The 27,210-nt window shown below is 55.1% G+C and overlaps 1 protein-coding gene across 4 annotated transcripts in view; it reads right to left on the bottom strand.

Moving 5' to 3' along the window:
* Positions 1–27,210, bottom strand: part of PPP1R16A (protein phosphatase 1 regulatory subunit 16A) — a 55,472-nt gene that overhangs the window by 20,000 nt on the left and 8,262 nt on the right. For 2 of the 4 annotated variants that reach the window (XR_016441514.1, XM_090040814.1), the window contains exons 2-3: positions 24,365–26,227; positions 2,510–2,580 (exon numbers count right to left, since the gene is read on the bottom strand). Coding sequence is in view for 3 of the 4 variants with exons in the window: in XM_090040814.1 (XP_089896940.1) it covers positions 2,510–2,580; positions 24,365–24,617 (324 nt within the window). In the remaining variant the exon portion in view is untranslated. Of the gene's footprint in view, positions 1–2,509; positions 2,581–18,916; positions 19,086–24,364; positions 26,228–27,210 lie in introns of those variants that run through there. The other 2 variants (XM_090040815.1, XM_090040816.1) reach the window with 2 other exon arrangements.

Consider the following 27,210-nt stretch of genomic DNA (forward strand, 5'->3'; position numbering starts at 1 on the left):
TCCTAATATCTAACCTCAACTTCCCTTGCTGCAACTTGCTCTGTTGACCAGCCCCAACTACTACATCATCCCAGCCAGGGTTTTGTTGAGCCAGGCCTTAAAAGCATCCAAGGATGGAGATCCCACAACCTCTCTGCGTAACCTTTGCCAGTGTTTTACCACCCTTCTAGTGAGAGTTTTTCTTCATATCCAACCTCAACTCCCTTGCTGCAACTGGACCCCATTGCTTCTTGTTCCGTCACCTGCCCTCACTGAGAATAGTCCAGCTCCTCTTTCTCTCCGCCTTGTCCACGTCCTTTCTGTAGTAGGGTACAAGACTCCAGATGTTTCCTCCCCAGTGCTGAACAGAGGGGAAGAATTGCTGCCCTCGATCTGCCTGCAACGCTCCTCCCGATGCAGTCCAGGATGCCGGTAGCCTTCCTGGCACCAAGGGCACGCTTCTGGCTCCTAGTCATCTTACTGTCCCATCACCCCCAGGGCCTTTGCTGCTGCTGCCCAGCCAGTCGGTCCCCAGAACTTCCTTCTCTCGTGTCTCTCTGCACCCCTCAGTCGCTGCTCTGTCTATCTGGAGGCAACTGCCAGAGCTAAACACAGGATCCCCGCAGAAATGGCTGGTTGTTAAGCCAGTTTTATCACGTCCCTAGCAGAGATCTCTGCCCCTTCCATGCAGACCTGAATACACCGTTAGGACAGCTCACACGGCAGAGGTTTCTACTGTCCTGGTTTCTCTCTGAGCAGTTCAAGTCACTGGCAGAAGGGCATGCTAAGGACTGGGTCAGACCTAGGTCCATCTTACCCAGTCCCGTGTCCCACGGGGCAGAGAGCGGAGGCTGCAGGGAGAGTGACTGGGGCTGAGCAGGGTTTTCCCCGGTCCCCCTCTCCTTGCAGCCTCCAGCATTGAGGGTCCAGGCATTCGATGCCTCTTTCCTCCAGAACATATCTGATCCCTTTTTGAATCTGGGGTTGAGGTCAGCCCAGCACTGTGCTGCTGCCTGCAGACTCCTAGGGGGTGGTTGGGGAGCTTCCCCTGAGAAGGTGTAATCTGTGTTGCCTTTGACAAATGATAAAATTGCAGAGAAGCAGGGCTGGAAGGGACCTCCAGAGGTCAGCTAGTCCAACCCCTGCCTGAGAGCGGCCCAAGGCCAAGAGGCCCTCTAAGTAGAGCCCAAAGAGCCCTGACCAGAGGAGTCATGGGGGGAAGATGGCACCAGCCAGTCTGGTCCTGAGGCTCAGAGCAGAGGGGAATGCAGAGAATGCCCCTGAGCCAGGAAACTCCCCTGCTCTCTGGTCATCAGCTCCCCAGAGCCAGACCTTAGCCCTGGGCAGTGCCTGATCCTATGTGGGTCATTGCTCAATTAGCTCCCTCTTTGTTGCCTGAAGGACATGGAGAGAGTGATTTCCTTAGCTGGTAACTGCAGCAAGGGGGAATGATTTGTGGTGGGTAAATGAGTCATCAGGGCCTGGACTGGAGGGCAGTTAGGAGGTTTACTGACCATTGGCTCCGTTATTCATTGTCAAGCTGCTCTCAATGGGCAGTCATCAACCAAGCTGTTAGTTCTGCTCCCTGAGTCTGAAATGAGGGCAGAGCAGCTCCTTATCTGATCAGAGAACCTGCCCCATGAGCTGGGAAAGGAGGGTCTGGGATGAAAACACAAGACCCAGCATCTGGACTCTGGGGTCCTACTCCTAGGGCGACAGCTAATATGCAGAGGACAAGCCACAGCCCCTCAGTCCCCAAGTTTCCCCAGTGATGAAATGGGAAGGGAATTAATTGCTAAGCCCAGATGAGGGGCTTGGTGCCATGAGAGAAGTTAAATACCAGTGGGATCCTCACACTCTGCTAGCACATGCAGGGCAGGCATGAAGCTTAAAGTGCTCTGAGAAGCCCTGGAGGACAGGTCACCTCAAGGGAAGGAAACCCCTTTATTTTATATATGCACACATCTGTGGCTGCTCCCCCCTCCCCGCCCTGAGCTTCCTGCAGGACTGCGGGGCCCTCTCTGCCCAGCTCCCCAGCACGAGACCAGGGAAACATTGGCCCAGTCACCTTCCCGTGGTGCACCCGGTCTTCTGGGCCCCCGGAAGCAGTCACCAGCTGACACGAAAGATGCTGTGGCACAGAGATGAGGGGCATAAGCTGGCCATAAATACGTCCGAGAAGGTTTGGAAGAGATGGAGAAGAGAGGTGGACTCTCCAGGTCAGGGAGAAGAGAGATGGCAAAGGGCCAGAATTTTCAAAAGTGTATGAGGAAGAGAGAGAGAAGAGGACTAAAAGCAGACCCTTGAATGCTGCTGCCATGGGCTGGCTGGGCCCTGCCCTGCCGGTACCTGCATGGGGTCGCAGGTCCAGACACAGGAAGAGAAGGTAAGAAGGGAGCTCTGACAGGACAGGCAGCAAGAAGGGCAGGCTCAGCAGGAAGAAAAGCAAAGGGTGTTTGGCATGGAAGAGCTGTGGGGGCAGGCTCTGAGCTGGACCAGCACCAGCTGCAGGGCCGGGCAGGCTGCTTACCTGGTGCAGTGCTGTGAGGCCATCTTCGTTGCACAGGTTGGGGCTGACGCCACTCTGAAGGATGTGCCGCACTGCAAAGACAAAGAGCTTTTAGACAGGAGGCTCAGCACTGTCCCCGGCAGTGCCCTAGGCTTGCCAGGCCTGAAGAGGGGCTTCAGATGGGCCCGGACTGCTTGCAGCTATGGAAAGGCCAAGGCCTGACCCTCCATGGCTTGTGAGGGGTGCTATGCACCTGGGTATTGCTTGTGCCTTTGGAAGTCTTCCCCACAGTCCTGAAGAGCCCGGCAGCAAGTAGCCTCTTCTGAGAGAGTAAAATACCTGCACTGCACAGGTGGTCCCTGCTTCTGCTCCAGGGCAAACTAGATGCAGGATCAAGGTACCAGGAGAGGGGCCCTATACTGAACGTCGTGCACATCAGGAAGGACAGAGCAGAGACTGAGAAGCTCAAGAGAGAAGTTCAGGGTGGTTAGGGATTGTGGTGGTGTTTAAATGTGATGGGAGAAGGCAAAGAGGAGTGTTACAGAACACAGAAGAGTGAAGAGACACAGAGAGCTGGACAGATGTGTCCTGCTTCTGGAAGGACATCACAGGAACCGGTCAGTCCTTCCTGCTTCTCACTAGTAAGAACCTGCTAAACTAAAGGACTGGATCTTTGCACTGAACAAGAGGCCCCAGTGCTCTGCAGCAGAAACCCAGCCTGTCGAGTAAAGTCCCAGAGGCCACGAGATCCAGGGAATGAAGCTAGACTGCAGAAAGGGTCGCAGGAGATTTGTGACCCACCCCAAGCAAAGGGGGAGGTAAAAGGAACTTTGCAAGCTGGGACCTGTGGACTCACAGGCCGCATTACCCAACAGGAGATTTGGCCATGTCCACAAGCCCCTTCCTTTGGGTTCGGAGGGGCTGGCTGCATCTAGAATGTCACCAATGGGGCCACTGGGGTCACCCAACTTCTCCTGCATGGGACAAGGGCTCCTCAAGAAGGGCAGTTAAACTTGGGACCATCCAAAGCTTTAACCCAACTGCAGGCTAAGCTCCCATCTATGCTGACCCAACCGTGCTGCGAGCAGGCCCCTGCGCCTGGCTCTAGCTTCACTTAGTCTCCAAGCCCAGCTAGGCAGTGTAAAAACGGGGGTGAAGTCAAGATTTAAAAGCAAGTGTCAGTGATGAGCAGAGGAAGATGAAATGGAGCACTTTAAAGACAAGATCAGTTTACCAAGAGCACAGTGTCACCAACAGTCACAGATCCACAGCAAGCGGAGGCACAGCAAGTGCTGCCGGCAGCCAGGCCGGGGTGGGCGCCTGACCGAAGGCTGAACGTAGCATTGGGAAGGAAGAGCCAAGGTCTGCGAAGCTGTTTGAAACCTGCTCACTACGTTATGGCGAACATGTGCACAAAACACACGCAGAAAAGCAGCATTACAGACACAGGAGCTGCTACATTTGCTCAGCAAGTCACTTCCAGAAGCATTTGAGCCACATAGCACTAGCCAGCCGAGGCAGGAAGAGCTATGTGCACAGCCACCAGCTCCCTTTCTGGGCTAAGAGCTGCTGCTACCTTTGAACTTCAAGTAGTCTAATGTTAGTGAGAGTGGTGACAAACCCAAACACAACGCAGTGTTCACGGTCAGACCAGAACCGAGTTGACCAGGAGGGCTGAGATCTCCCAGATTGCGTGTACACATGCTGCAAATGCATCCCTTGATCTGTCCGTCCGACTCCCCAAATCCTCCTTCCACACCACATCTGCCGTAGGTGGCGGGGATGAGCCTGTGCCAGGGACAGGGGAACTCTGAGGCTGCTCTGGCCAACTCACGCTGTGCAGCCCCAGCCTGCAGCATTTCCTCGTGCTGTGTTTTGGAAACATTTCTGGCTCCTGGGGCAACCCTCCAGAACTGGTTCCACTGGGCAGTGCCAGGAGGGGTCTGCACGTGTGGTCGGCGGGAGCTGCTTGGACTACAGCCAAGAACAAAAGGAAGCAAAAGTCAACCTGAGAGAGCTCAGGTGAGGTTTGCCTGGGGCCCAGCCAGCCTGCCTACCCCGCCCCGTTCCCAGGCTCTTCAGCCAGACCGTCATGAGCTGTACACACAGGCCTCACGGGTACCGTCAGCAAATACAACCTGGAAAAGCTCCTCCAGTCTGTGCTGGGATCCTGGGCCTGGCCTCCCCTCTTCTGGGTACGGCCATCCTAAAAGCCAGCCCTCGCTGCGGTGGCCATGTGACCACGGCCATCACCAGGACAGGTCTTGGGGCCTGGACCGGCCTTCCCACACCTCTCTCCAGCTCATCGCTGTCTCAGTTGCACAAAAACGTGCAGATCCCTGGATGCTGTGCAGAGACTGAGAAGCGCCAGGTAAGCCACAGGCTCCTCCTCTCCTCAGCCCAGCCATGCCCATGCCTGCAGAGGGAAATGCTTCAAGACAGAGAGTTGTGGTACCAGGGGGTCGTGGAATCAGACAGCCATGGGGCTGGCAGGGACCTGCAGGGGTCACATCTAGCCCACGGCAGGACCAGCCCTGTCCAAACCAGCCCGTACATATCCATAAATGTAAACTCTATGTAGGATTATCGTCAACTGTGACACAGCACCAGATATAACACCCCAAACCTGCCATGGGTAAAACCACAGACCGCGGCAGCCAACGACCTGCTGCTATAACGGGTTGTTAATGTACCCTCCAGAGACCCCAGGCTGAGGCCATGCCTCTGCTGCAGAGGAAGGCAACCCCCCCCGCTTCTGCACCAGTCTGAGCAGGGGGGAAATCCTGCTCCAGTGCAGCCTCGGTTTGACCCTCTAACTAGGCAAGACCCTCCAGGGTTGGTGCCAGCAGGCTGTAGCAGTCCCATTCCCAGCCTGGGCTGTAGCAGCACCCAGTGCCTCTGCAGGAAGCTTAAACCCCCCCTGACGTAGCAAGAAGTGGGGTAGGTGCAAACAGCCAACCCCAGATGTCTGGGCTCTGGCACCCTGGGCTCCTTCAGCTTAGCCCCTGGGTCTAAGTTTGCCAGCGCATTTTCCAGATGGTTAAAAAAGGTGCTTGTCTGAGCAGCCTGGCAAGTCATATGCTGAGTCCACGATGCTGCCAAGCTCTCTGCAGCCTTTCGGGTCGCTGGCTGCCCTTACCCCAGGGTTGGTTCGCAGAAAGCCTCAGATAACTAACGAGTTATACGGCATAACCCAGCATAATGGGAACCCTGGAACCGGGGCAGGGACCGCCCTCCCTGCTTCCCCAAAACTTTTCTCCCAGTAACAAAGTCCACAGAGTTACGCTGGCTACCTCACCTGTTGGCAGCACCAAGCTGGCAGCCGCTGGTGGAAGGACCCTCCATTGAAGGTTTCTCCAGGGAAGCCCCTGCCGTTTCCCTGAGTTACAGACTTTGTTAAATACTCTCCAAGGAAAAGCCAGGGAAATGCGGCCTCCCACCACCCCTCTTAGCCCCTACATGTCACTCTCTATCTCAGTTCTGGGTGGTCCCTTTGCCTCAACACTAGGCCTGATTTGGGGCCCTACAAAAGGATGTTTTCAGCTCAGTGCAGATACATTTTCCTGCACTGTGCTAACATCCAGGCCCATTACAACATGGCAATGCACATCCATGCTGCAGAGAAGGATTATCCTTGAAACACTGGCATCCCAAACCAGAGAGCTCTTCTCCCATCTTCCCCCAGGAACCGTGCCAGTGTCAGTCATGCTAGCTAGGCCATAGTTATGCTAAGCTATAGTTAAGCCAAGGCACCGCAAAAGACCTTGGGGGTAGCAGGCTTCCCTGACCGTTGGATGACCTGATAAGAGAGGCAGTGAGCAAGGACGCTGATTCAATGCAAGAAACAGGAGCTAAACAGACCGGGGAGGAAAAAGTTAGAACTCGGTAGTAAAGATAACAAGAGGCCAGCTGGACTCAGTGGGGAGTGAGCTGGAGATAGCGGAAAGCAGCAGGGAGCGAGCCTTAGATGCCCCAACATGGCAGGGGGCAGCTGCAGCTGGCGAGGGATGAGCTAAAGGTGTCCGGCTTTGGTCGAGACAGGAGAAAAAAGGGACATCTCAATGGAGAGAGAGAAGAATCGGAACGGGGTGGGGGCACCCCAGCTATAAGTATGGGGTACTTATATGTGTAGTGACTTTGGGGCCATCAGCTTCATGTAAGGCACAGCTTGCTGTCTCATGAGCCGGGCTGATGGCTGCCCAGACTCGCTAGCTGCTGTCCTCAGAGACAATCGACCCCCCCGAGCTTTCACCACCGAACCCAAATTCCAGTCATTCTTTCTGCATCGCACCCAAGCTCCAGGAGGCCGGTTGCAGGCAACAGCCCTGAGCGCGCATAGACCTGGGCAGCCTGAGCACAAAGAGCAACAGAAGCAGGAGGCTGGGCCGGCACCCTCCCACCCCGGTGCCAGAAGCCGAGGTGCAGGGAAGACCCAGTATCGACTGAGGAGGAACGTTCTGGCCTGGGTGGCCAGGCATCGGCGCCGGCCCCGGGAGAAACCGAGGCATCTCCATCCCTGGAGCCTTCCAAGACGCTTGCTGGGATGGTTTCGTCAGGGACAGTCCTGCCTGGAGCAGGGGCTGGACTAGATGTGTGGCTCTCCTATGACCGTGGCATCACCACCAAAGGTGGTGCACTTGGTGTTCCTGGCTGGGGGAGAAGCTGGAAAGGGGACTACTTCATTCAGAGCCCTTTGCCAGCAGCCAAGTCTAGGACATCTTAGCCCCAAGCTGAAAACTCGTCCGCTCTCACCTGCAAGGCTGACCCGGGCTGGCAGTATTGTAGGGGCAGACTAAGCTCCAACTGACGCAGTGGAAAACTCTGCAGGGAGCTGAGGGGAGTCGGAGGCAGCAGCGGCAAAATCACCCTATGGCTGTGGCTCTTGCCAGAGGCAACAGAAAGGCTGAGGTGGTCCCAAAAGGACAGACGGGGAAACAAGGAGTGGCTGGAGCAAGTGCAGGTGCTGGGACACACGCACTCACCCAGCCAACTCTGTCTGCTGCCCCGCTCCAGGCAGACTCTGTCTGGGAGCCGATGGCCGTATCCAGCTCTGGCCGTGGGAAGTAGGTGGACGCTGGCAGAAGAAGGGACTCGCTGTCTCTGCTCCAACAGAGTGGAAGTTGGGAGCTTCCCTGAGGAGACCCAGCGTTGAATCCAGACAAGTGGCCCTTTACCTGTCATAGCCCTCCTTCCCAAAAGGATCCTGGACCAGTCTGCCCTTTTCCCCTCCTGCTGCTCCACGTATCGGGGGGTTTTGAAGCCTCCCTCAGGGGCTCTGGGTGCTGGCTGCAGCCCGGGCTGGGGATGGGGACTGGGCTGTGCCAATGCTCCTGCTGGGACTCAAACTTGGAGGGTCCTGGCTAGAGGTCTTGCCCCTCTGCTCGGGCTCAGTCATGCTGCACTGGGGCCAGGAAGAGATTTTCTCCCCTGGTCAAACTGGTGTGGCCTAGAGGGTTGCCTTCCTCTGTAGCGAGGGCACGGCCTCGGCCTGGGGTCTCTTGAGCGTGTATTAACAACCTTTCAGAGAAGCAGGACGTTGGCCGCCGTGGTCCCCCTGCTTTCCCTGGGGCAGGTTCAGGTGCGATGCCTTGTGCTATGTTGGACTGTCGTTCAACTAAGAGGTCAGACAGTGCGTTTGTCTGGGCTGGTTTGACCAGGGTGGATCCTGCCTCAGGTGGGTTGGACTGGATGTGCCCTCTGAAGCTCCCTTCCCGTCTGACTTCTCTGACTGGTGGGGGCGATCCGGACATAGAAGTTGGGTCTCCTCTGCTGAGGTCTGCTCGGTGGTCTCCAAGCTTCAAAAAGCTGTTTGTTGGACACCTGATAAATCAACCAGTTTCCCCTGCTGCAGCTTGAAGCCATTGCGCCTAGTCCTGGCCCTCATGACCACGGAGAAAAACCCATCTGCCCTCTCTGAGGATCATTGCCAGTTGAGAATCACTGCCCTAGGGACCCCATAACCAGCCAAAGATCGTCCCTAGTGCCACCCAGCCCCAGAGATGAGGAACCAAGGGATCCAGAAGAGGAAAGAGCCTGACTGCGAGCTTGCCGCCCGGCCCTTCGTTTCTACTGAAGGTTTCATGATTTTGCCCGCAGTGCTGATGTGCATAAACACAGCGGCTGAAGCGAACCCAACCTTCAGGCTGCATGCAACCTATCTGCTGCCACAGCCTGGCCATGGGTTGGGATGAACCTGTGCCCTGTACACCTATGTTAACACTCATTTCAGCTGTCCACTTCTCACATGCCTGAGCACCATCCATGGAGGTTGTGCACTTCCCAGTTACGTCTCTGCTCCACTCCCCCATGATGCCTACAATGGAGCCGACCGCCTCTAATCCCTTCTACTGAAAAGCCACCAAACAGAGCCGTGGGGCACTCCGATGACAGAGCACTGAATTACCTGGAGTTCAGACATAGGGATAACTGCATATATATGGTTTCTCACTTGGGGGCCTCTGCAGGCTTTATATGCATCCCTTGCATTCACAGCCCTGCAGTACCATGGCTAAGGATGGCCAGCTCCTAATGAATGAAGCGAGGCCCTGAGAGGTCCAAGATTCATGCCAATCGTGTGCTCCATCCATTAAACAATCCCTCTTCCTCATCTCTGGGGCAGCGTGGCACCTTGGACCATCCCCAGCTGTTATGGCACCCCTAGGGCAGCAATTCTCAACTGGGGATGCCTTGAGATCCTTTCAAGGGTGTGGAAACATGATTCAGAAGAGAAACCCAGAGACTGCAAAGAGGACTCTATAGTGTCAGAAGCATTTGGACCTGCTGGGGTCTGTCTGAGGTCTTTGCAACAGAAGATTTGCTCTAGTCTAGTATTTTTCTGTAGTCAAGAAATGAGTGAAGAGTTGGGAACCACTGCCTGAGGGGATGATTTGGATGTTCTTGCACTGTAGCTGCCCAGGGTACCTCAAGGACCAACAGAGGCTGCAAAAACGGGTAATCTTTGCACATACATACAGACTAAGGACTTGTTTAAGCCTCAGGGGGTGTTAATGGGCTCACCAGCGTATCAGCAGTGTAAGAGGCAGCAGCTGGAAGCCCAGGCAGACACTTTGCATCATCTCATGAAGCTGGAGAAGAAAGCCCCTTCCTCCCGGGGCTTCCTCACGCTTGTTCTGTGGGATCCCTCTGCCCTTTGACAGACTGACCTGGACTCCGGCAGCACAGGAAGCGCCTGCTATTGAGCGCCTATTCCGTATGCAAGCAGGGGCCCGCAGCAGGTCTCATAGGAAGGTGAAAATCCTCAGGCCTGACCTAATTGTGCCGTGCCGCGGGAGGGAATCTCCGGATCGCTTTACAGCCTGGAGCTGGAGGCCTGACAAGCCTATTGTGAGGCCTTTCAGCAAGGCCCTTCTGTGGGCACTTTGTTTACAGCTCACTGAAGCTCCTTTCTGACACCTGCAGCACAAAGCAGCTCTGGAGACGGCAGAGCCCCAGGGAACCAGCCTGTCCAGTGCGCCCCCGTGCCCAGCCCTTGCCTCCATTGCACGCTCCACCCCCAGAAGTGAAGGGACTGTGCCCTGAAGCCCGCGTGACTGGGGTGACTCTGGGGGGAGAAAACCCTGCTGCAGTTGGAGGAGCCCATGCTGAGGGGCTCTGCCACCATCGCTCTGTGGTGGACAATGCCAGGACAGTTCTCCCCTTGCCCCTTGGGAGAGTCTCTTGCTGACTGAAGCTGCTGCCCATGGGGTAGCTGCATTGCTACTCCCAGTTACACACCCTTCCCCCACGAGCCAGGACAGCCCCTCTCCTCCCAGAGGGCTGTTACCCAGGCTCAGGTCTCTGAACCACCTTAAACATCATCAGGTGTGTGCATGTGTATGAGCATGTATACAGACATGCACAGGCACACAATTGGGTTACTCTATAAGGTGCAAATCTACCCTGCCTTCTACCTTAAACTGCCAGCACTTGCTTTCGCCCATTAACTGAATGGATGTGGATTGCCCTGCACTCTGTTAATTAGCATCTTCACCTAAAGTGGTTTCTCTCAGCATTGTTCTCTGTTGTTTACCCTCAGCTCCTTATCACTCCATCCCCTGGGTTTGCTCACCACATTCCCAGGCCATTGAATATCAGGCCCCCAGGGTAAGAAGCAGACAGACCCATAAAGTCCCAGCACATCCCTGATGCTAGATAAGCACTAATTGCCTTCAGGGTGTTCCAAAAACCCAGCTAGGGGGAAGAGGGATGCGGATTTATGCAGGTGACTGCACGACAGCCCAGGAGGCCCCTTCTAGGCCAATCCTAGACTCATGGAAAAGCAGGGCTGTAAGGGACCTCTGGAAGTCCTCTAGTCCGACCCCGGATCAGCCCTATCCAAACCGCTCCAGACAAATCCCTGTCTAAACAATTAGTAAAACTACACAGGCAGCCCTGACATTGCCCCAGGGAAGGCAATGAGACAAGAGCCGTCAGCTTCCTGCTGCTGGAAAGGGTGTTAAACTACACTTGAGAAATCCAAAGAAGAGGCTGTGCCCCCTACAGAGGAAAGCACCACCCATCCCCCCAGTCCATAATAATCTGACCCCCGTTTCCTCTACAAGCTAACTGCTCATTAATTGAGAGCAACATCCATCAAGTCTATTAGCAGGCAGGTGATGCAGAGGAAATAGAAAAGGACTCTTCTGTTTCCAGCCCCATGTGGAGAGCTGGCAGGGCAGCCCCAGAGAGAACTACCCAGGTGGAGACCCTGCTTCTCTGCCAGATTGTTGGCAGGTGAAAGAAGGCCCCTGCTACGGTGATCTCCCCCTTCAGCCCTGTCCCAGGCAGGGGGAGCTGGATAGCAGTACCGCAGGTACAGGCCCTGCTGCAGCTGCTACGGGACAAGGCAGCTTAGCCTCCACAGCCATCAAGGAGGCTGGAAATAGGTGGCACAGAGGCCAAAACTGACTCATGTGGGGTCACGCAGCCAGTCACCAAGAGCTGAGAGGAGAAGCCAGCAGTCCTGGCTCAGTGTGAGCAGGAACCGACCCCTCTTTACAGCAGCTGGCGAGAAGGGCTTCCTCTGAAACCCAGCCCCTACCCATGTCTTGACCCGCAGCTGCCTCCTTCTCGGGGGACCCCAGGAGAGTGCAGTCCTCAGCTCCTGGAAGGAAGCCGCTCATCCCCTGCTGCTGCACGAGCAGCTCCAGGCAGGAGCAGGGATGGGGATCTTGCCACTCCTTGTGAAGGGACGAGGGCACAGGCCTCGCCCGTCAGGACCAGGAAGCTGCCTCCGTTGCCACAACACACAGGTGAAGGAGCGGCAGCACAAGCCGACTCCTGCCAGGAACCTGGTGGCCGACAGAAAGAACCAGGTGAAAACAAGGAAAGGACCTGGCCTGTGGAAACAGTAAACAGCTTGTCCCAGCCTGCACGCCAAGAGGTCCGGGGCAGCAGTGACTCAGCCTCTCGGGGAGCTCACTGCACTCGCCGGGGGGCACGTCCAGAGCCAGGGAGGCGGCAGGTCTGACCTGATGGGAACTGGAGTTTTGTAACCACTTGAGTCAGAATTGGAGAGGAAGCTGAACAAACAAGGGAGCGAGAGTCCTGGCCAGCTGGACCCAGTGCGCACAGTACGCCTGCCCCCAGGGTCAGCACGCCCTGTCGTCTCGTTGCACGGCACAGGGCAGGCAGGCTCGGGCCCGGTCAGCACTCGGAAAGGACACCTTCAAGGGAAAAAAGCCATGAAAAGCAGGAGCAGGGCCTGACACTAGGAGACGCTGTGCTGCTGAAAGCCCCATCCCAGGAGACCTGCGGAGATCCCTTCCCAGCCATCAGGCTGGCTCTCCCTGGGGTCTCGGCCACAGCCTCAGAGAGCAAATGCCAAAAAGGCAGAGAAGGGTTGATTTATCCCACATGCCTGCAAGAGAAAGAGAGAGAGGAGCTGGCCTGGCCAAAGCAGATGCTAAAGCAGTGCAAAAGTGCAGCAAAGTAAAGGGGGCAAGAGCCAAGCAGGGGAGCAGAGAAGGAGCTTGGTCTGGCACAGCACAGACCCAGCTCACAGAGGACATCTTCACTGACCATCCAGCTGGAATGGACCTCCAAGGGTCACATCTAGTGACCCCGCTGTCTGAGGCAGGACCAGCCCTATTCAAACCATCCCAGACAAATCCACTGCCCAGCCTCTTAGCAAAACTACTCAGCCTGGATCTAACACAAGATATTGCACCCGCCCCTGCCCCAGGAAAAGCAGAGGAGCTGCACCAGCCGACATCCTGTGCAAAGGGGGTTATCAGTATACACTCCAGAGATCCCAGGCCAAAGCCATGTCCCTACTGCAGAGGAAGGCAACCCCACCCCCCAAGTCTGCACTAGTCTGACCTAGGGAAAATCCCTTCCTGACCCCAAATGCAGTATCGGGCTGAGCCTGAGCACAGAGGCAAGACCCTGCAGCCAGGACCCTGCGGGGTTGGTCCTACCAGAAGCATTGGCCCAGCCAAACCCCATCTCCAGCAGCACCCTGAGGGAGTCTTAAAAATACCTTGACATAGGTAGCAGCAAAGGGGGGGGGGTGCAAACCAGCACAGCCCAGGAGCCTGGGAAACCTCCATAGCAGAGCATGGGCATCACCGTGCCCAGATCATCCCTGCCCAGTGGCTGCCCAACCTCCCTTTGAACACCTCCAGTGATGGAGAGTCCACAGCTTCCCTGGCATCTACTCCACTGCCTCCCGGCTCTAAAGACAGGAGAGGTCCCAGAGCCCCTGCGTGGAGCAGTCTATACAAGCCTGGGGCAAGCACAGCGGAGAGTCACATTCGGAAACCCAAACGATTCTGTTGGTTTTTAAGCAGCACCAGTCCCAGCTCCCATGTGCAGCACCTGTGAGCACCGCTGCAACGGCAGGGGAACGCGCGTGTGTACAGCACAGCGCACCGGGCACTGCCACACACCAGCCCAGGATCCGCGCTGCCTGAAGCAATCCTCTCACACATGCCGACTGGGGCATGTCAGGGTCTAAAGCAAGTGAGGGCTCAACCCCCAGCCTGCAGGCCAGGTATGGCAATGTTATCTGGCCCATGGTCCCAAAAGATTGAGCACCACTGCTCCAGAGCAAAATACAGCTCTGGTGCAATGAGGCAGAGTCCAACACTTGGAACTGAGGCCCTTGGTCCCCTGCCCAGCGTCAGGGAGCGTCGGGGGCTCCCAAAGCAGTAAACCGTGCCCCCTGTAGCTGGCTCAGGCAGGTCTACATGCAGTGCTCCCTGTAGCCACGCACCCTGGAGGCACAGCCTTGCCCCCCTGCAAAGCCTGCCAGTGCTGCACACAGCAGAGGCCTGACAGACCACTCAACACTTCATTTCTATTACAAATTGATGCCTAGTAATTATTTATTACTGTCATAGGGCAATATCTGGTTTCCAGGGCTTTGGCAGGCAGTAAGCACGCCAGTCTAGGCAGGGGTCAGAGCTGGTTCTGGTAGGGCTGTGGATCCACAGATGGTAGAAAGAAGTTGGTGACAACACTGTGCCATCAAAGACAGCCACCAGCTTCTTACTGGGAGCTAGGATTTGGTTTAAGGGTGGGGTAGGACAGGCCAAGACACATCAGTGGCTGCAGGACTCCCAGAGCCCACAGGACACAAGTCAGGATGTGCACAACTGGTTTCCTTGACGAGGAACCCTGCTGAGAAGCCCCTGAACTGATGTTGCACTAGTTATACATGTGGGCTTAGCATAAAACTGCCATCAAATCATTTCCATCAAAACTACAAGAAAAATTACAGACCTTGATTGCCTCGCTACCCATCCCAGGGCCTTTTTACATGCTCCCTAAAATCCACAAACTAGGGGCCCTTGGCATCTATTTCACTGAATACATCCTAAAGCCTCTCATCACCCAAAGAGCGAGTTTTGTCCAAGACACTACAGGCTTCCTTTAAAACTTACAAACACAGACCACCTTCCCAGCAACAAACACCCTCTTAGCCACCATGGACATTACCAGCTTATACACCCACAATGCACATCAGGATGACATCCAAGCCTGCCACATATCTATAAAAGCAAGATGACAACTCAGAGTACAGACCCAAAGATATTACTGACCTCATACACTTCATCCTCGTACACAACAACTTCACTTTCAATAACCGACACTTCCTCCAGACCACGGGCACAGCTATGGGCACCAACATGGCCCCACAGTATGCCAACCTTTTATAAACCACCTGGAAGAAGAGTTCCTCAAGGACTGCACCATCAAACCCTTAAGATATATCGATGACATCTTCATCATGTGGACTGAAAACCTGCAATCTCTGATTGATTTCTGTTAGAATTCAACTAGCATCACACTTCCCATCAGAATATCTCCCGAGCACTCCAGCACCATCATTTATTTTTCAGATACGATGATCACTATTCAGAATGGTAAAATACAGACAACCATATACAAGAAACCCGCAGACCAACATACATATCTGCACAGAACCAGCAATCACCCTCAACACACCAAGAAAGCTGTGATACACAGCCACGCTCTTAAATAGCATCAAATTTGCACTGAGATGATCATCATCTCAAATCTCAAAAGGGCTTTCACTCAACAAGGACACTCCTTTAGAGCGATAAATGCACTTTGGAAAGAGCCGCTCAGATACTGTGTGAAGATTTGCAGCAGTACAGAAGGAAAACCACCATGAATCGCACACCACTGGTTATGACACATCATCCCTCCCTGGAGCCTACATGGAAAATCCTCAAACAACTGCAACCTATACTAGGAGACCACCCAATTCTTAAAAAGATCTTCCCAGAACCATCCATCCCAGCCTTCAAACAAGGACCGAACCTCACCAACCTCATCACCAGAAGCAAACTTCCTACGGCCCAGAACACACCGAATGGCTCCAGACCATGCCAGGACAAGAAATATAAAACCTCCCAGTTGGTCTAATAAAAGGTATCATTTTGGAAGCAAGAGTTCTAGTTTTTTGTATGTCTCCTTGCTTCAGACCAACATGGCTAACAAGTACACCTGTGGACTAAATATAGACATTGGATTTATGACCCATTATAACTGGCCTGACATCTGACTCCTCAGGTAACCTTTTCACTTTTTACCAGCTATATTCATCCCCCAGCCCCCACTCATTGACTATCTCAATTTACATTTTCACTGACAGGCTTTTTTGCATACCTACTGGCCTCTAGCTGCTTCACCATTGCACCCAGGAAGAGCACAGACCAACTGCAGACGTTTCCTCAGCCTGACGAAGGGTATCTGCACCCGAAAGCTTGCAAAGAAGAATTTTTCCAACTATTTGAGTTGGTCTAATCAAAGACACCGGATTTACCCAAAGAACCTTGACGGGCTCAGCGCAAGGAAGAGGACTGGATAACAATAGAGAAGAAAATGATTAATGGATCATTTCTAGACCCCTAAAATCAGGGGCAAGTATGACCACAGGTTTGTGGATTCCAGGCCTGAGTCTGTGCTAGTCTGCATCACCTGAGTGGAGGGCCTGCCGGGAGGTATGAGTACAGTAGCAAGGGGGATTAGGTAGTGCCCTTCCCCTTGATGGGCTGTGATCGATGCACTGACCCTCAGACTGCTGCTGCCTCCTCCCCTTTGAAGGGACAAGCCTGGTTTCACCTTGCAATACTAGGACCAGAGTGCAACGTGGTTCCTCTGGGAACAGAGGGAGGAAAATCAAAGATTTGGCCATTTTTCTGAAGCCAAGACAAGGAATAGGAGGAGGAGACAGATGCACAGAGGCACGAGGGCTGTGAGACCAGCTGAATCCCACTGAAGGAGCACCTAAGAGTGCGAGACAAGGTGCGGAGTTGCACTGAACAGCCCCGTCCGTGCTCCCAAAGTTCATTAGAGAACAATTAAATCCTCAATCGGGCGGGACTATTATTTGTGCCACAGCAGCACCTAGTGGCCCTGACCAAGATCAGCCCTCGGCACTTTGCATACATGTAAATAAGCCAGTCCCTGCCCCAAGGGGTTTACAGTCTAGACAGAACCAGTTGAAGGTGGGAGGGGAAACAGAGGTAAAAGGACTTGCCCTAGGTGTGTGGCAGAGCCACAAGAAACCCAACACTCCCGGAGCCCGGCCGGCACCCCGTTCCCAGAGGGTCTAACAGCAGCGTGCTTACACAGCAACAGCTTTGCTCTCAAGCCCTCGTGTCCTAGGGGCAGATGCATCAGGGTGTCTGACAAGCAACTCAGCATCAGCTATTTCCAAGAGACCCACGATAATACAGCAACTGAGACTGTAGAAGCTCCTTTCACCAAACCTGACCCAGCTCCTTTGGTTTTACTGAGTGGAGGAGCTGATGTGCTAATGTCTAGGAGGGAAAGGGGATTTTAACTGCGTTTTAACTGAATTACGGGATTGTCACCTTTTCTGATCACAGCCTATTGCAGAGTCTTTTGCCTCCCACTTCTAGTAAAGCACTGGACCGGCCCCCCAGAGAAGCGGTGGACTCTCCATCCCTGGAGGTTTTGAAGATCTAGCTGGACAAAAGCCTTGGCTGGGATGATGTGGTTGAGACTAGTCCTGCTTGAGCAGGGGGTTGGACTAAATGAGGCCTCCTGAGGTCCCTTCACACCCTCGTTGTCCATGATGCTGCACTAACCTGTCCCTGCAGACAGACAATATGCCACACAGGCCAGTTCTGCTCCACAGTACATGATCACAAAGAGCAACCACACAAGAATATGCATAGTACGCTCCAAAGGAAGTGCAGCAGCTGGTTTAAACAGCAACTGAGCGTTTTGCACAGAAAGCTCTCCAAGAAACAGCAGGAGGATGTGTCTTCTGGCTCCATGGGAGCTTTGAAGACCAAAGGGAATTAGGCCCCAAACTGTCAGGCCTCAAGCCCTCTTCAAAGGGCTTGCCCTGACAGCTGAGCTAGCTGAGGATTTTAAAACCCAAGACAGAGGTTCTTGAATGTCAAGTTACGTTGCCCCAGAACTGTGGAGTCCGGGGCCTGACCAGGATAAACCAAGGCATCATCTCAGCTCTCTGCAGCCACAGGCAGGCAACACTGGCTCAGCTCTCACAGCCCTCTCAGGTGCGTTTCCTCCATAATTGTTTGGAGCCAATGATGCTTTGCAGAGAGCAGGGAGGAGAAGCAGCAACCATGGGACTCTGGCATGTGCGGGGCCCTGCAAACAATTAGCGTTGTGGCTACTGATGAGACTGAATCAGCTGAGGGGTGACCACAAATGTTCACACCTCCAGCTTCCTTCAGTGTCTATCCTTCACCCAGCAGGAGCCAGAGGGCTCACTGAACCCAGCTCTGTTAAATCAGCTAGGGAAATGGGCACCACTCAGGCCACAACACTGAGCCACGTTGGACTTCACAGATTACTCTGATTGGCACCAAGAGGCTGTCTGGCATGCAGGGCAGAGCCCAGGCCCCGCTGGTGTGTTCTCAGCATGCCAGCATGATGATAAGTGACAGGCTGATGCCTTCAGTGGCTGCAGCATCTATTGTGCTGGACAATGCAAGACCTGACACTGCCACCACCAACCTCCTGGCCCCCAGGAGACAGCAGGGGCTTGGCTGGAGCTCAGGTAGGCCCAGATGCCACCCCAGGGATTGCAAGCCTGTTTGGAAGCGACAGCGTTGCTTCCTCAGTCTGAAGCAGTCTCATCTGCACCAGTTCAGCTGTGTGGAGAGAACAGCTAGCACTGGCAAGAGGGAATGGAGAATGATCCCTTGCTACTGCAGTACTTGAACGAACAGGAGAGCTGGGCACGGATATGGGATGCCCAGGATATGGAACCTCGGACCTCCACAGGGCCCCCGGCTATGAGCTGCACAAGCTGCCACTACCATGGGAAAGCAGTGTGTAGAGGCCTGTGCAGAGGGATCTGGTGCTTCTCAGTCTGATACCTGCTTTTGGTCAGGGGAGCCAAGGGCCCGCAGCCCCCACAACCACTCCCCACAGAGAGCACTGCACAAAGCTATCCTAGGGGAGGAGAAATGCTGAGCCAGCGCTTTTCATCAGCTCCAAGCCACCAAGCCCTCTTCCCGCTCCCTCCCCAGAGCCCAGCACGCTGCCCGGGAGACTCAGCTGGTTACCATTAGCTCTATTTTTAGCTGCTCTCTCTCATTTTGGGGCCAGACTGTGTCATTATCTGGTCAAGATGGGAGAGTGAGTAGAGCTGGGCAGCGCCTTGCAGTTCACAGCCCTCTTTCCCCACCCAGAGACTGGTGGGCAACCCCCACAGGGCTGTGCCACAGGGTGCAACACAAGTCACAAGCTAGTGTGCTCCTATCGCTCTTGTCACACCCCCTGCCTTCCTGGGAGGCCTCGCAGCCAGGATCTGTGCTAGGCCCAGGTCGCACCTTGTGATGAGATGTTCACTGCACATGGAAGAGCAGCTGCCAAGGCTTCAATCCTGGCACCAATGAGCCAGCACTTGGGGACTGGACCCACACATGAGCCAGCACTTGGGGACAGTCATACCTGGACAGGATGAAATCAGGTCCACTTCCCCAAGGAGAAGCCTCCTGACATCAGCCTTGGAGCTGCAGCCTCCTACTGCCCCTGGAAGGACTTGGAGTGATCTCAGCTGAATGCTACAGATGCCCTGGTACTTCGGGATGAAAAGGGCACAGCCTGGTCCCATTCCTGCCTGGATGAAGAGGAGCAGAAACTGCCATGACTGCCATCACAGAGGCCTGGTCTGTGGACCCGCGCCCTGCTTGTCAATGTGCTTCCTGGGTTTTTGCCAGGGGGCTTTGGGGGCTGCTATGGGAAAGGGGTAGGATAAATCCCAGCCCCCTTTCCCCCCACCACTATACATTGCCTCTCAACCTCTGTTTAAGTGATGCAGCTCACTCTGCCCTCCCTAACAGGAGCAAAGCCTTTGCTGGAAGATGCATCCCTCTTGTTCTCCTTCCCTAGGAATAGGAAGAATCACAGAGCCGTGCGGCTGGAAGGGAGCTCCGGAGGTCACACCTAGTCCAACCCCCGTGTCTGACTTCTGAGCAACACGAAAGCCAGCCCTGACACAGCCTCTGGCATTGCCCCTCCCCAAGGAAAGCAGGGAGGCTGCAACCGCCAATGCCCTGCTGCTGTAAAAGGTTGTTAATATGCACATAAGAGACCCCAGGTAGAGGCTGTGCCCCTGCTACAGAGGAAAGCAAAACTCCACAGTCCAGACCAGTCTGACCAGGGGGTAAAATTCCTTCCTGATCCCCAACGCAATATCAGCCATAGACCCTCTAGCTATGGTAGGCCTGACACCGCAAGTCTGACACGGCAGTGGTCACATGGAGGCGTCAGGGTACATTGCCCCTTGGGCTCCACCGTGGCCAGGAAAGGATGGTCCGGACTGTACCCCTCCACCTGCTCCCACCCACATTAGCCAAAGCCAGATATTTGACACCAAAACTGCTCTGGGGCTTCCCTTGGGCTGTACTTGAGGGCGTCAGAGCCAGGTCCCGACAGCCGCTTCCTTGCTGCACTTTCAGGGGGTGCCCAGCACACTGGGGACATGGCATGGACACTGGCACTAAGGGGACATGTGCTCACACCAGACAGCCTGACTGCACCCGGAGAGCAGCAGCCTGCAGCTCCTGCCTCTGCAACTACTGTCATCTTGCAATAAAGCCAGGCAGTGCTGTCAGCTTGCCAAGAGCCCAAGGGTCAGCCCATAAACCAAAGCAGATGGCAGCTGCCCTAGTGCTTAACACAGGGTACCTGTGTGAGAAATCCCAGTAGGCTGCTGAGAAGCCTCCCCTGCCCTAGAGAGGAGAGCAGCCCCAGGCTCCAGAGCTGGAATCTGCCTCACCTGCAGGCTTCCCCCACCATTGCCCTGCACGAGCATGCAGAGCAGAGGCAGAAGTGCAAGGCTGCACACAACGTTAATTGGATCAGAGGACAAGCGAGTTATAACAAACCTGAAACTTGATTAGCCAAGTCACGTCAGCCCATGCTCCTATACTGCTGGCTGGCTAGGGGAGCAGATAATGGCCCTGCAAAGCTAGTACTTCATCAGCAGCTTTTTCATCCTTGACCACCCCGAGGCCATTCAGAAGGCCGCAAAAATGCTCTTTCCCACTTTCAGATGGCACACGTTTCTGTGTCATCATTTAAAGCAGACCCAGCCTGCGGCGTGCGTGCCAGAAGTGGCACTGGCAGTCTGTGTGTGGCACATGGCAGACTGGGAAGGGGACAGGTGGCACAGATTGGGCAGGGAGCAGAAAGCAGAGCAGGCAGTTCCAAATGCCATAACGGACACAGCAGAAGCACTCATGTCGCGGCCCAGTCAGATTCTAACAAATCTGCGAATTTGGCTAAATACTGGTCACGACAATCTCACACAGGACCCAGGGGCAAAGCAGGGAGCACAGAGTCAGGAGCAGAAGGCAGAGCAGCAGATCAGGCAGGGGAAGGTGATCAGAGGGGCACTTGGAGGGGGTGTGGGACTAATTCATGGCATGCCTGCCCAAATGATTGGCTGACTCAAAGTGTGCTAGTTTATTTTCAATTAGCGTGGCAGAACCGCACTGTTATATGGTTACTGGGTGCTTATAGCCTGCAAAAACCAAGAAGCTGCTTTTAGTTAATTCCACTATTTAGAATGAGTAAAAGCCACGTACGTGCCCATGTCTCAGAGGCAAGCACAGAGTGAGGCTGGGCCTTTCACCACCTCAGCCTGAGTGCCACGAGAACCTCCCCAACAGGCCCCGAGGCAGCGCTGCTTCTCCACCCAGGAGCACCACGTCAGCACCTCTGCTGCTGCTCACGTCCCCTGCCAGCGCAGACGGACACGTCCACGACCTGCTGCTACCCACGATCACAAGAGTCACTGCTCGGGCTTTGCTCGGGTCAACGAAGCACTAGCCAAGTGGAGGAATGATCCTCTTGCTCCTCCTGGATCATGGTGGAGCCTGGGAGAGAGGCACAGCAGTGGAGAAATGACTCTGGCAGCCCCCACCCCACCAACATCCAGTGGGCTTCTAGGAAGGAAGAGAAAGCTGCTTTTTTCCAAATGCTGGAAAGGGGAAAAGCCCAGCAGGCAACACCCTCCCTCCTCCTTGGTGACTGGGGCGCCAGAAAGCCATCAGGGCCTCCGAGGTGCCTGGGGAAGACATGTTTTCCGCCTGCTGGTTATCAGGTGCCAACAAGCCCTGCACTAGATGTGCCACAGCACACTGAGGTCATAGAGATAGGCTTTATTACTGTCAAGTCAACGGTTGATTTACAGCCCCCAGCACACCCTTGGCTAGCACCCGGTGCAACTGGAGGTCACCAACTGCTGTGGCTTGCTCAGCCAGAGGCAGGAGTTGGGTTTCATTCTGTGTGTACAGCACCGGGCACAGCGGGTGCCTGGCTCAAGAACAGGGCCCAAGGCATTACCACCAACGGGAACTCTAGTCCTTTTTCATGAGGCAAGGGGCTTCTTGCAATGTCTTTCATTGGACCAGCTGCAGAGATACCACGAGATCTCTCACCTGGTGCACGGGTCCCTCAACCACTTTAGTAATCATAGGATCATGGGAGGGTCGCACTGGAAGGGACCTTGCAAGGTCAAATCTAGTGCAGCCCCCCTGCTCAAGGCAGGATCAGCCCTGACTAAACCACCTCAGCACTCGCCTGACCAAGCTGTTCTTGGACATTTCCAGGGACAGAGGTTGCACCACTTCTCTAGGGGCTTGTTCCAGTGCCTGACCACCCTCAGACTGGGAACGGTCCTCCTAGTCCCCAACCTCAGTTTCCTCTCTTGCAGTTTGAAGGCGTTGCTCCCAGTCCCATTGCTGACAGCCACAGAGAAAAGCCCATCTCCCTCCTCTCTGTCATCGCCCTTCAGGGATTTGAAGACTAATCAAATCCCCACTCAGTCATCTCTTCTTCAGACTCAATCACCCCAGCTCTTCCAGCCTGTCCTTGTCAGTCTTGCCTCCTAGGCCCCTGATTGTTTTTGTTGCCCTGCTCTGGACTCTTTCCAAACTGTGCATGTCCTTATTGAAGTGCAGGGCCCAGAACAGGACCCAGGACTTCAGGGGAGGCCTCCCTGGGGCTGAACAGAGCAGGAGAATCACTGCCCTTGATTTCCAGGGGACACTGCTGCTCATACAGCCCAGGAGGCTGCAGGCTATTTTATTTTGTTGGTTTTTTGGCAACAAGAGCACATATATTCACCTTACGTTCTACCTCAGGTCCTTCCCTGCAGTACTGCAGCCCAGCCAGCCATTTTCTAGTCTGTATTTGTGTATGCAGTTATTCCGTTATTCACATCTAATTGTGATTCGCATCTCATTGCGACACAGGGCTAGGAGAACTGCCCGTTGATCTCCAGTAACCACAGAACAAGCCAACTTGAGGCAACCGGTTCTTAGAAAAAGAACCACAGCTGGAGCAATGAGGTGCAACCGGAGCTGGTAGGACAGGAGAGAGTCAGAGGAGCTCAGAGGCATTGGGGAAAGAGCATGGTGACCTGGAGGCAGCCGGGACAGTCTCTCTCAGCAGGTACTTAGCTGGGCAGCCCAGCCGCAAGCCACATGAGGTCCTAGTGACACGGCAGCATCTCAGGCCCTCGCTCCCTGACTGCCCGGGACATAGTTCTGCCTCCTTCAAGCCAGCTGTCTGCTGGAGCCTGGCCTTCCTCAGCTTCTGCAGCTCCTTGTGCCTTTGGCACCACCCTGGCATAGCCCTACCTGAGCAGAAGGGGCTGGACCAGGTGCGACTCAACCAGCCAGGGAAACACAAGCCTGAGACAGCCTCGGACCTGTTCCCTGTCCCTCCAACCTGCCCCTTTGCCCTTCTGAGCCACCTCCATGGTTCGCTGCCTCCTTGGTGTGTCATTGGCTGATTTGCATGCTGCCGCTATCATCTAGAGACTTTGCACTTCACGGCACTGGAGGTAACCAAACCAGGGCGTCCCCAGGTGCCCTCCAAGCCAGGCCCTTCTCTAGGTGGCTCTGAGCCATGCAAGCTGTTGCACACTGTGCAATGCCAGGGAGTGTCAGAGGAGGACGCTGATGCCAGACTTGCTCCAACACAAGCAGCCCCCTGGGAAAGGCCGTGGGGCTGGGAGCCTAGGGCAGAGAGACTCCCAAGGAGAACAGGACCCAGAACCATTCCTTTCCAGCAGCTCTGGGGGGGAACTGTGCAGATGCTCCCAAGTCACCACTGTTTTAGGATACTGCTCAGCTGGCCTTGGGCACATCTTGGCCACTTGTCCACCCCACACCATTCAGAGAGGTCCGAGTTAGGAACCGTGCTGAAGGCTGACTTCTCAGCGGCATCAAGACCCCTCTGCAGTCCTGCCCTCAGCAAGGACGCCCAGTGGGTCACAGGACACATTCATAATGCAGTGGCTTCAAAGCAGGGACTAGTGTAAACAAAACGGCATGTTCCCAGAGACCAGATTTCTGCCAGGGAGCCTGCTTTTCAGCGGCCACAGAAAGCTACACATCACAAGTAAAGTCTGAGGGGCTGGTGCCCCCTTTCTGGAGGGGTGAGACCTTTGCAGGTCCCCTCTTGCCCCCCTGACCCTCCTACAGAGAGAATTATCCTCTTGCCCCCTGGTAAAACCAGGGGAAATGCTGTTCTATGGCAGATCATGGCAGTTTTGCTTGGAGGCAGCTGCCCTGGACTGGCTACGCTGCAGTGTAGGGTGTAGAGACTGTTCTCTCTGCCCTTGCAACTCCCTCCTACCAGGGGAAAGTGGGCAGCTAATGGAGGCTGAACTCATCAGCCCCCCTGCTCTGGGGAAACTACTTTCACTGATCCAGTGACTTGCTGTGGAACAGGAAGCCGAGGTGCTATTCAGAGCCCAGGCAGTTACCACTCAGGCAGCCAGACCCTGAAGGGGTTCTGCTTGAAGCCATCTTAAAAGCAAGAACCCCAAGTCCTTCCCTCCCCCTCAGCTCCCACCCAGCCAGAGGCTACTACCCCACCTACCTTCCTCCACATCATTGCGAGCTGCCGCCTCCAACAACCTGATGCTGTCCAGGAACACCACACGCTGCTCTCGGCTGATGCCACTCTTCCTCCTCCTCTCAGCTTTGGCCTTCTTGCTCTGAGCCTCCTTCTCAAACTGCGCCCATTTCTTCAGCTGCTGTGTCCGTCGCTTCTGTGCATGCTTCAGACGCTCCTGGGTGCTCATCCTGGCCACCACCGGCATCTCCGCCAGCAGCTCCAGGTGCTCTGCCATGGTGGCTGCGGTACCCAACCCCCTCAGAGGGCTGACGCAGGAGCCTGCGGCAAAGACTGGGAGGGCAGGGAAGGGCGCTGCAGGGATTCCAGTCCCCAGTGGGCATCACCTGCCCTGCCTGAGAGTGTCTGGCAACAGGCCACTGTCCCAGAATGCTTAAATGCCACAAACCTGCTTCACAGCTGCCGTCTGTGGGCTGGGCTCTGGGGTTCTGCCACCCACATGCACAAGAGAGGGGTCTGCTCCATCCTTGTCCCTCTATGGGGCTTTCCCTCCTTGCTCCAGCAGTCTCATGTCTCAGGTACCCGGGACCTTCCACATCAGTCAGGAGCTAAGGGGTCTTTTCTGGGAACTCTGACCCATGCAAAAGCGCTAGGCCGTGAAGTGCAATGTGGCGGTGCCAGGAACTCCCGCCTTCTGTCCCCTCAGCAGATGCCTGTGCGAGGGACAACACAATCTTCATTCATTGGGATTCAGTTCTTGGCAGCCTCTTTTCATTTGCATGGTCTCGCTGGTGCCCCCACAACAGTCCCAGCTCTCATGGCAATTGCTGTCCCACAGCAGGCGGACAGTCGCACTACCAGCTCCGGAGACACGCCAGCTCTCGGCAGCTCCGAGCTGGGCCTGGTAATTCTACACCCAGAGAGCAATTTATAAGGAAGCCGAAGAGCTGGGAGGGCAGGGCCAGGTATTTGCGCCTCTCCTGCTTAGCAGCATCATGCCAAGTCCTTGCTTTAGTACATTATTAAGTCACTGAGTTTCGTCCCTTGGCAAGTCAGAGGGATGCAGGAGGGATCCACAGACACGCTCCGAGCTGGGATTATTGCAAAGCTACTTGGTCTCTTGCCAAGCGGATCCAATTCCCCAGGTAACATCCAGCTTTCTGCCCCCTGTGCTCAGCAAGCCAAAGCCAAGCTGGTAGCACAGGAACGGAGGTCTTCCTCATCGCCTGGTTGCAGCTGTCCCAGTCCACACAGCGTTCTCCAAGCGGGGTTCCACCCAGCACCGGGGTACTCAGCGAGCTGCCTGAGACAGCCACATGCTCCCTGCAGACAGTTCAGAGCAGTCCAGAGGAGGAGAGATGCAGCTGGGAACTGCCAGAGCGCTTCCACCACAAGCTGGCAGCCCCTGGCAGGAGCGAGGGGAAATGAACTATTGAGCAGCAGTGAGGGCAGAGGCAGAAATTCGCGTGCCTCCTCCTCCCTGTGTGTCAGCATATACACCAGACCCTCCAGCCAGGCACCCTCCGCTGCCCCCTGTAACTGGAAACCCCTGGGATCTCCCACCTGGGCCACTTACTTTCCTCCAGGTGCTCTGTGAACTGGCAGAACAAGGCAGCTCATTGTCATCGAGGGAATTCCGCTCTACACCTCCTCCTGCCCTGGCTCAGCCCAACGGGCCTGGAGCTGCTTCAAAGTCTTCCAGGAGGAAGCCAAGTGTTTGCAATGCCCCTCCCGAGGCTGCTGGGTCTCTAAGCCTCCTCTGCATGCATCCTAGCAGTGACTGCTCAGGCCAGGACTCCTCCCTTCCCGCAGCCAGTCATGCTGACAAATGGGAGGTGGGGCGACTGCGCTGTCCGACTGGGCCCTGCCAGAGGAACTTCACAAGTCCTGTAAAAAAAGGAACAAGGAAACAAATCAGAGAGGAGCCTGAGGCAAAAGGGGAGCAGGGAGAGGTGCCACACACAGAGCCCACCGTCCTGGCAACAGCCTGACCCCTTCCCCACACCCTCCACAACTGCCTTCCCCTCTGCTAATCCAGGATTAACCTGTGACCGAAGTTGAAGCAAACCACCCTGAACTTGGTGGGTGACAGCTGAAAGCTTCTTTAGTTGGCCGAAGCATTAGGCAGGGCCAACCTCTCCAAGTACACCTTCCCCAGCAGCAGCTGCTGATCCCTGAGCACACAATTGCTTCACCTGACTTTATTTTAAGAGTCCCACAGTTCAAGGATGTCCAGTTCAAGGTGGCAACCTCTGCCATCCTCCACCGCCCAGTTCCTGCCTGCAGCCCACGTGAGAACAAAGCCTTTCCCGGTCCCTGCCAGGGGGCTTACCAACTTGAGGAAACACATTCCCAGAACGGACTGAGGTCTCTTATTGAATGAGAGAAGGGAAGAGGCGTAGCAGATCCCAGGCTAATTTGCACCTTGGGGAACAGGAGATTCTTCCCTCCACTATACATCCTAGCGATTCTCCCAGGACCCGTAGTGCCTTCCAGGATCTCAGTCATGCATGTAGCCCCCAAGGTCTCCTACAAGCTGAGCAGCAGTTTGCATCCTGGTGCAAAAGGCAAGCAAACTGAAGCACCAAGGAGTCCGAGAGCACAGGGCACATCTCTAGCCATCCTGGGACCTATCTCCTGACTGCTAGTCTAGTATTTCAACCACAACTCCATCTTTCTGCCAGTTCCCACAGGAGAAGCTTCTAATGCAGCCAAGATCACAGTCAGGCGGGCCCAGCTGATAGCCGCAGGCAGACAGGGCCTAAGCTACATGCAAGTCCCGTACCTTTGGGGGCTTGGATGAATGTGCTAACAAGCAGCTGCAAGGGGTAAGTGGCTGCAGGCTGGTCTCACGGTACACGTATATATGC

Source organism: Crocodylus siamensis, chromosome 3 (genome assembly GCF_052110815.1).
Source record: "Crocodylus siamensis isolate JL-2025a chromosome 3, ASM5211081v1, whole genome shotgun sequence".
NCBI lineage: Eukaryota > Metazoa > Chordata > Crocodylia > Crocodylidae > Crocodylus > Crocodylus siamensis.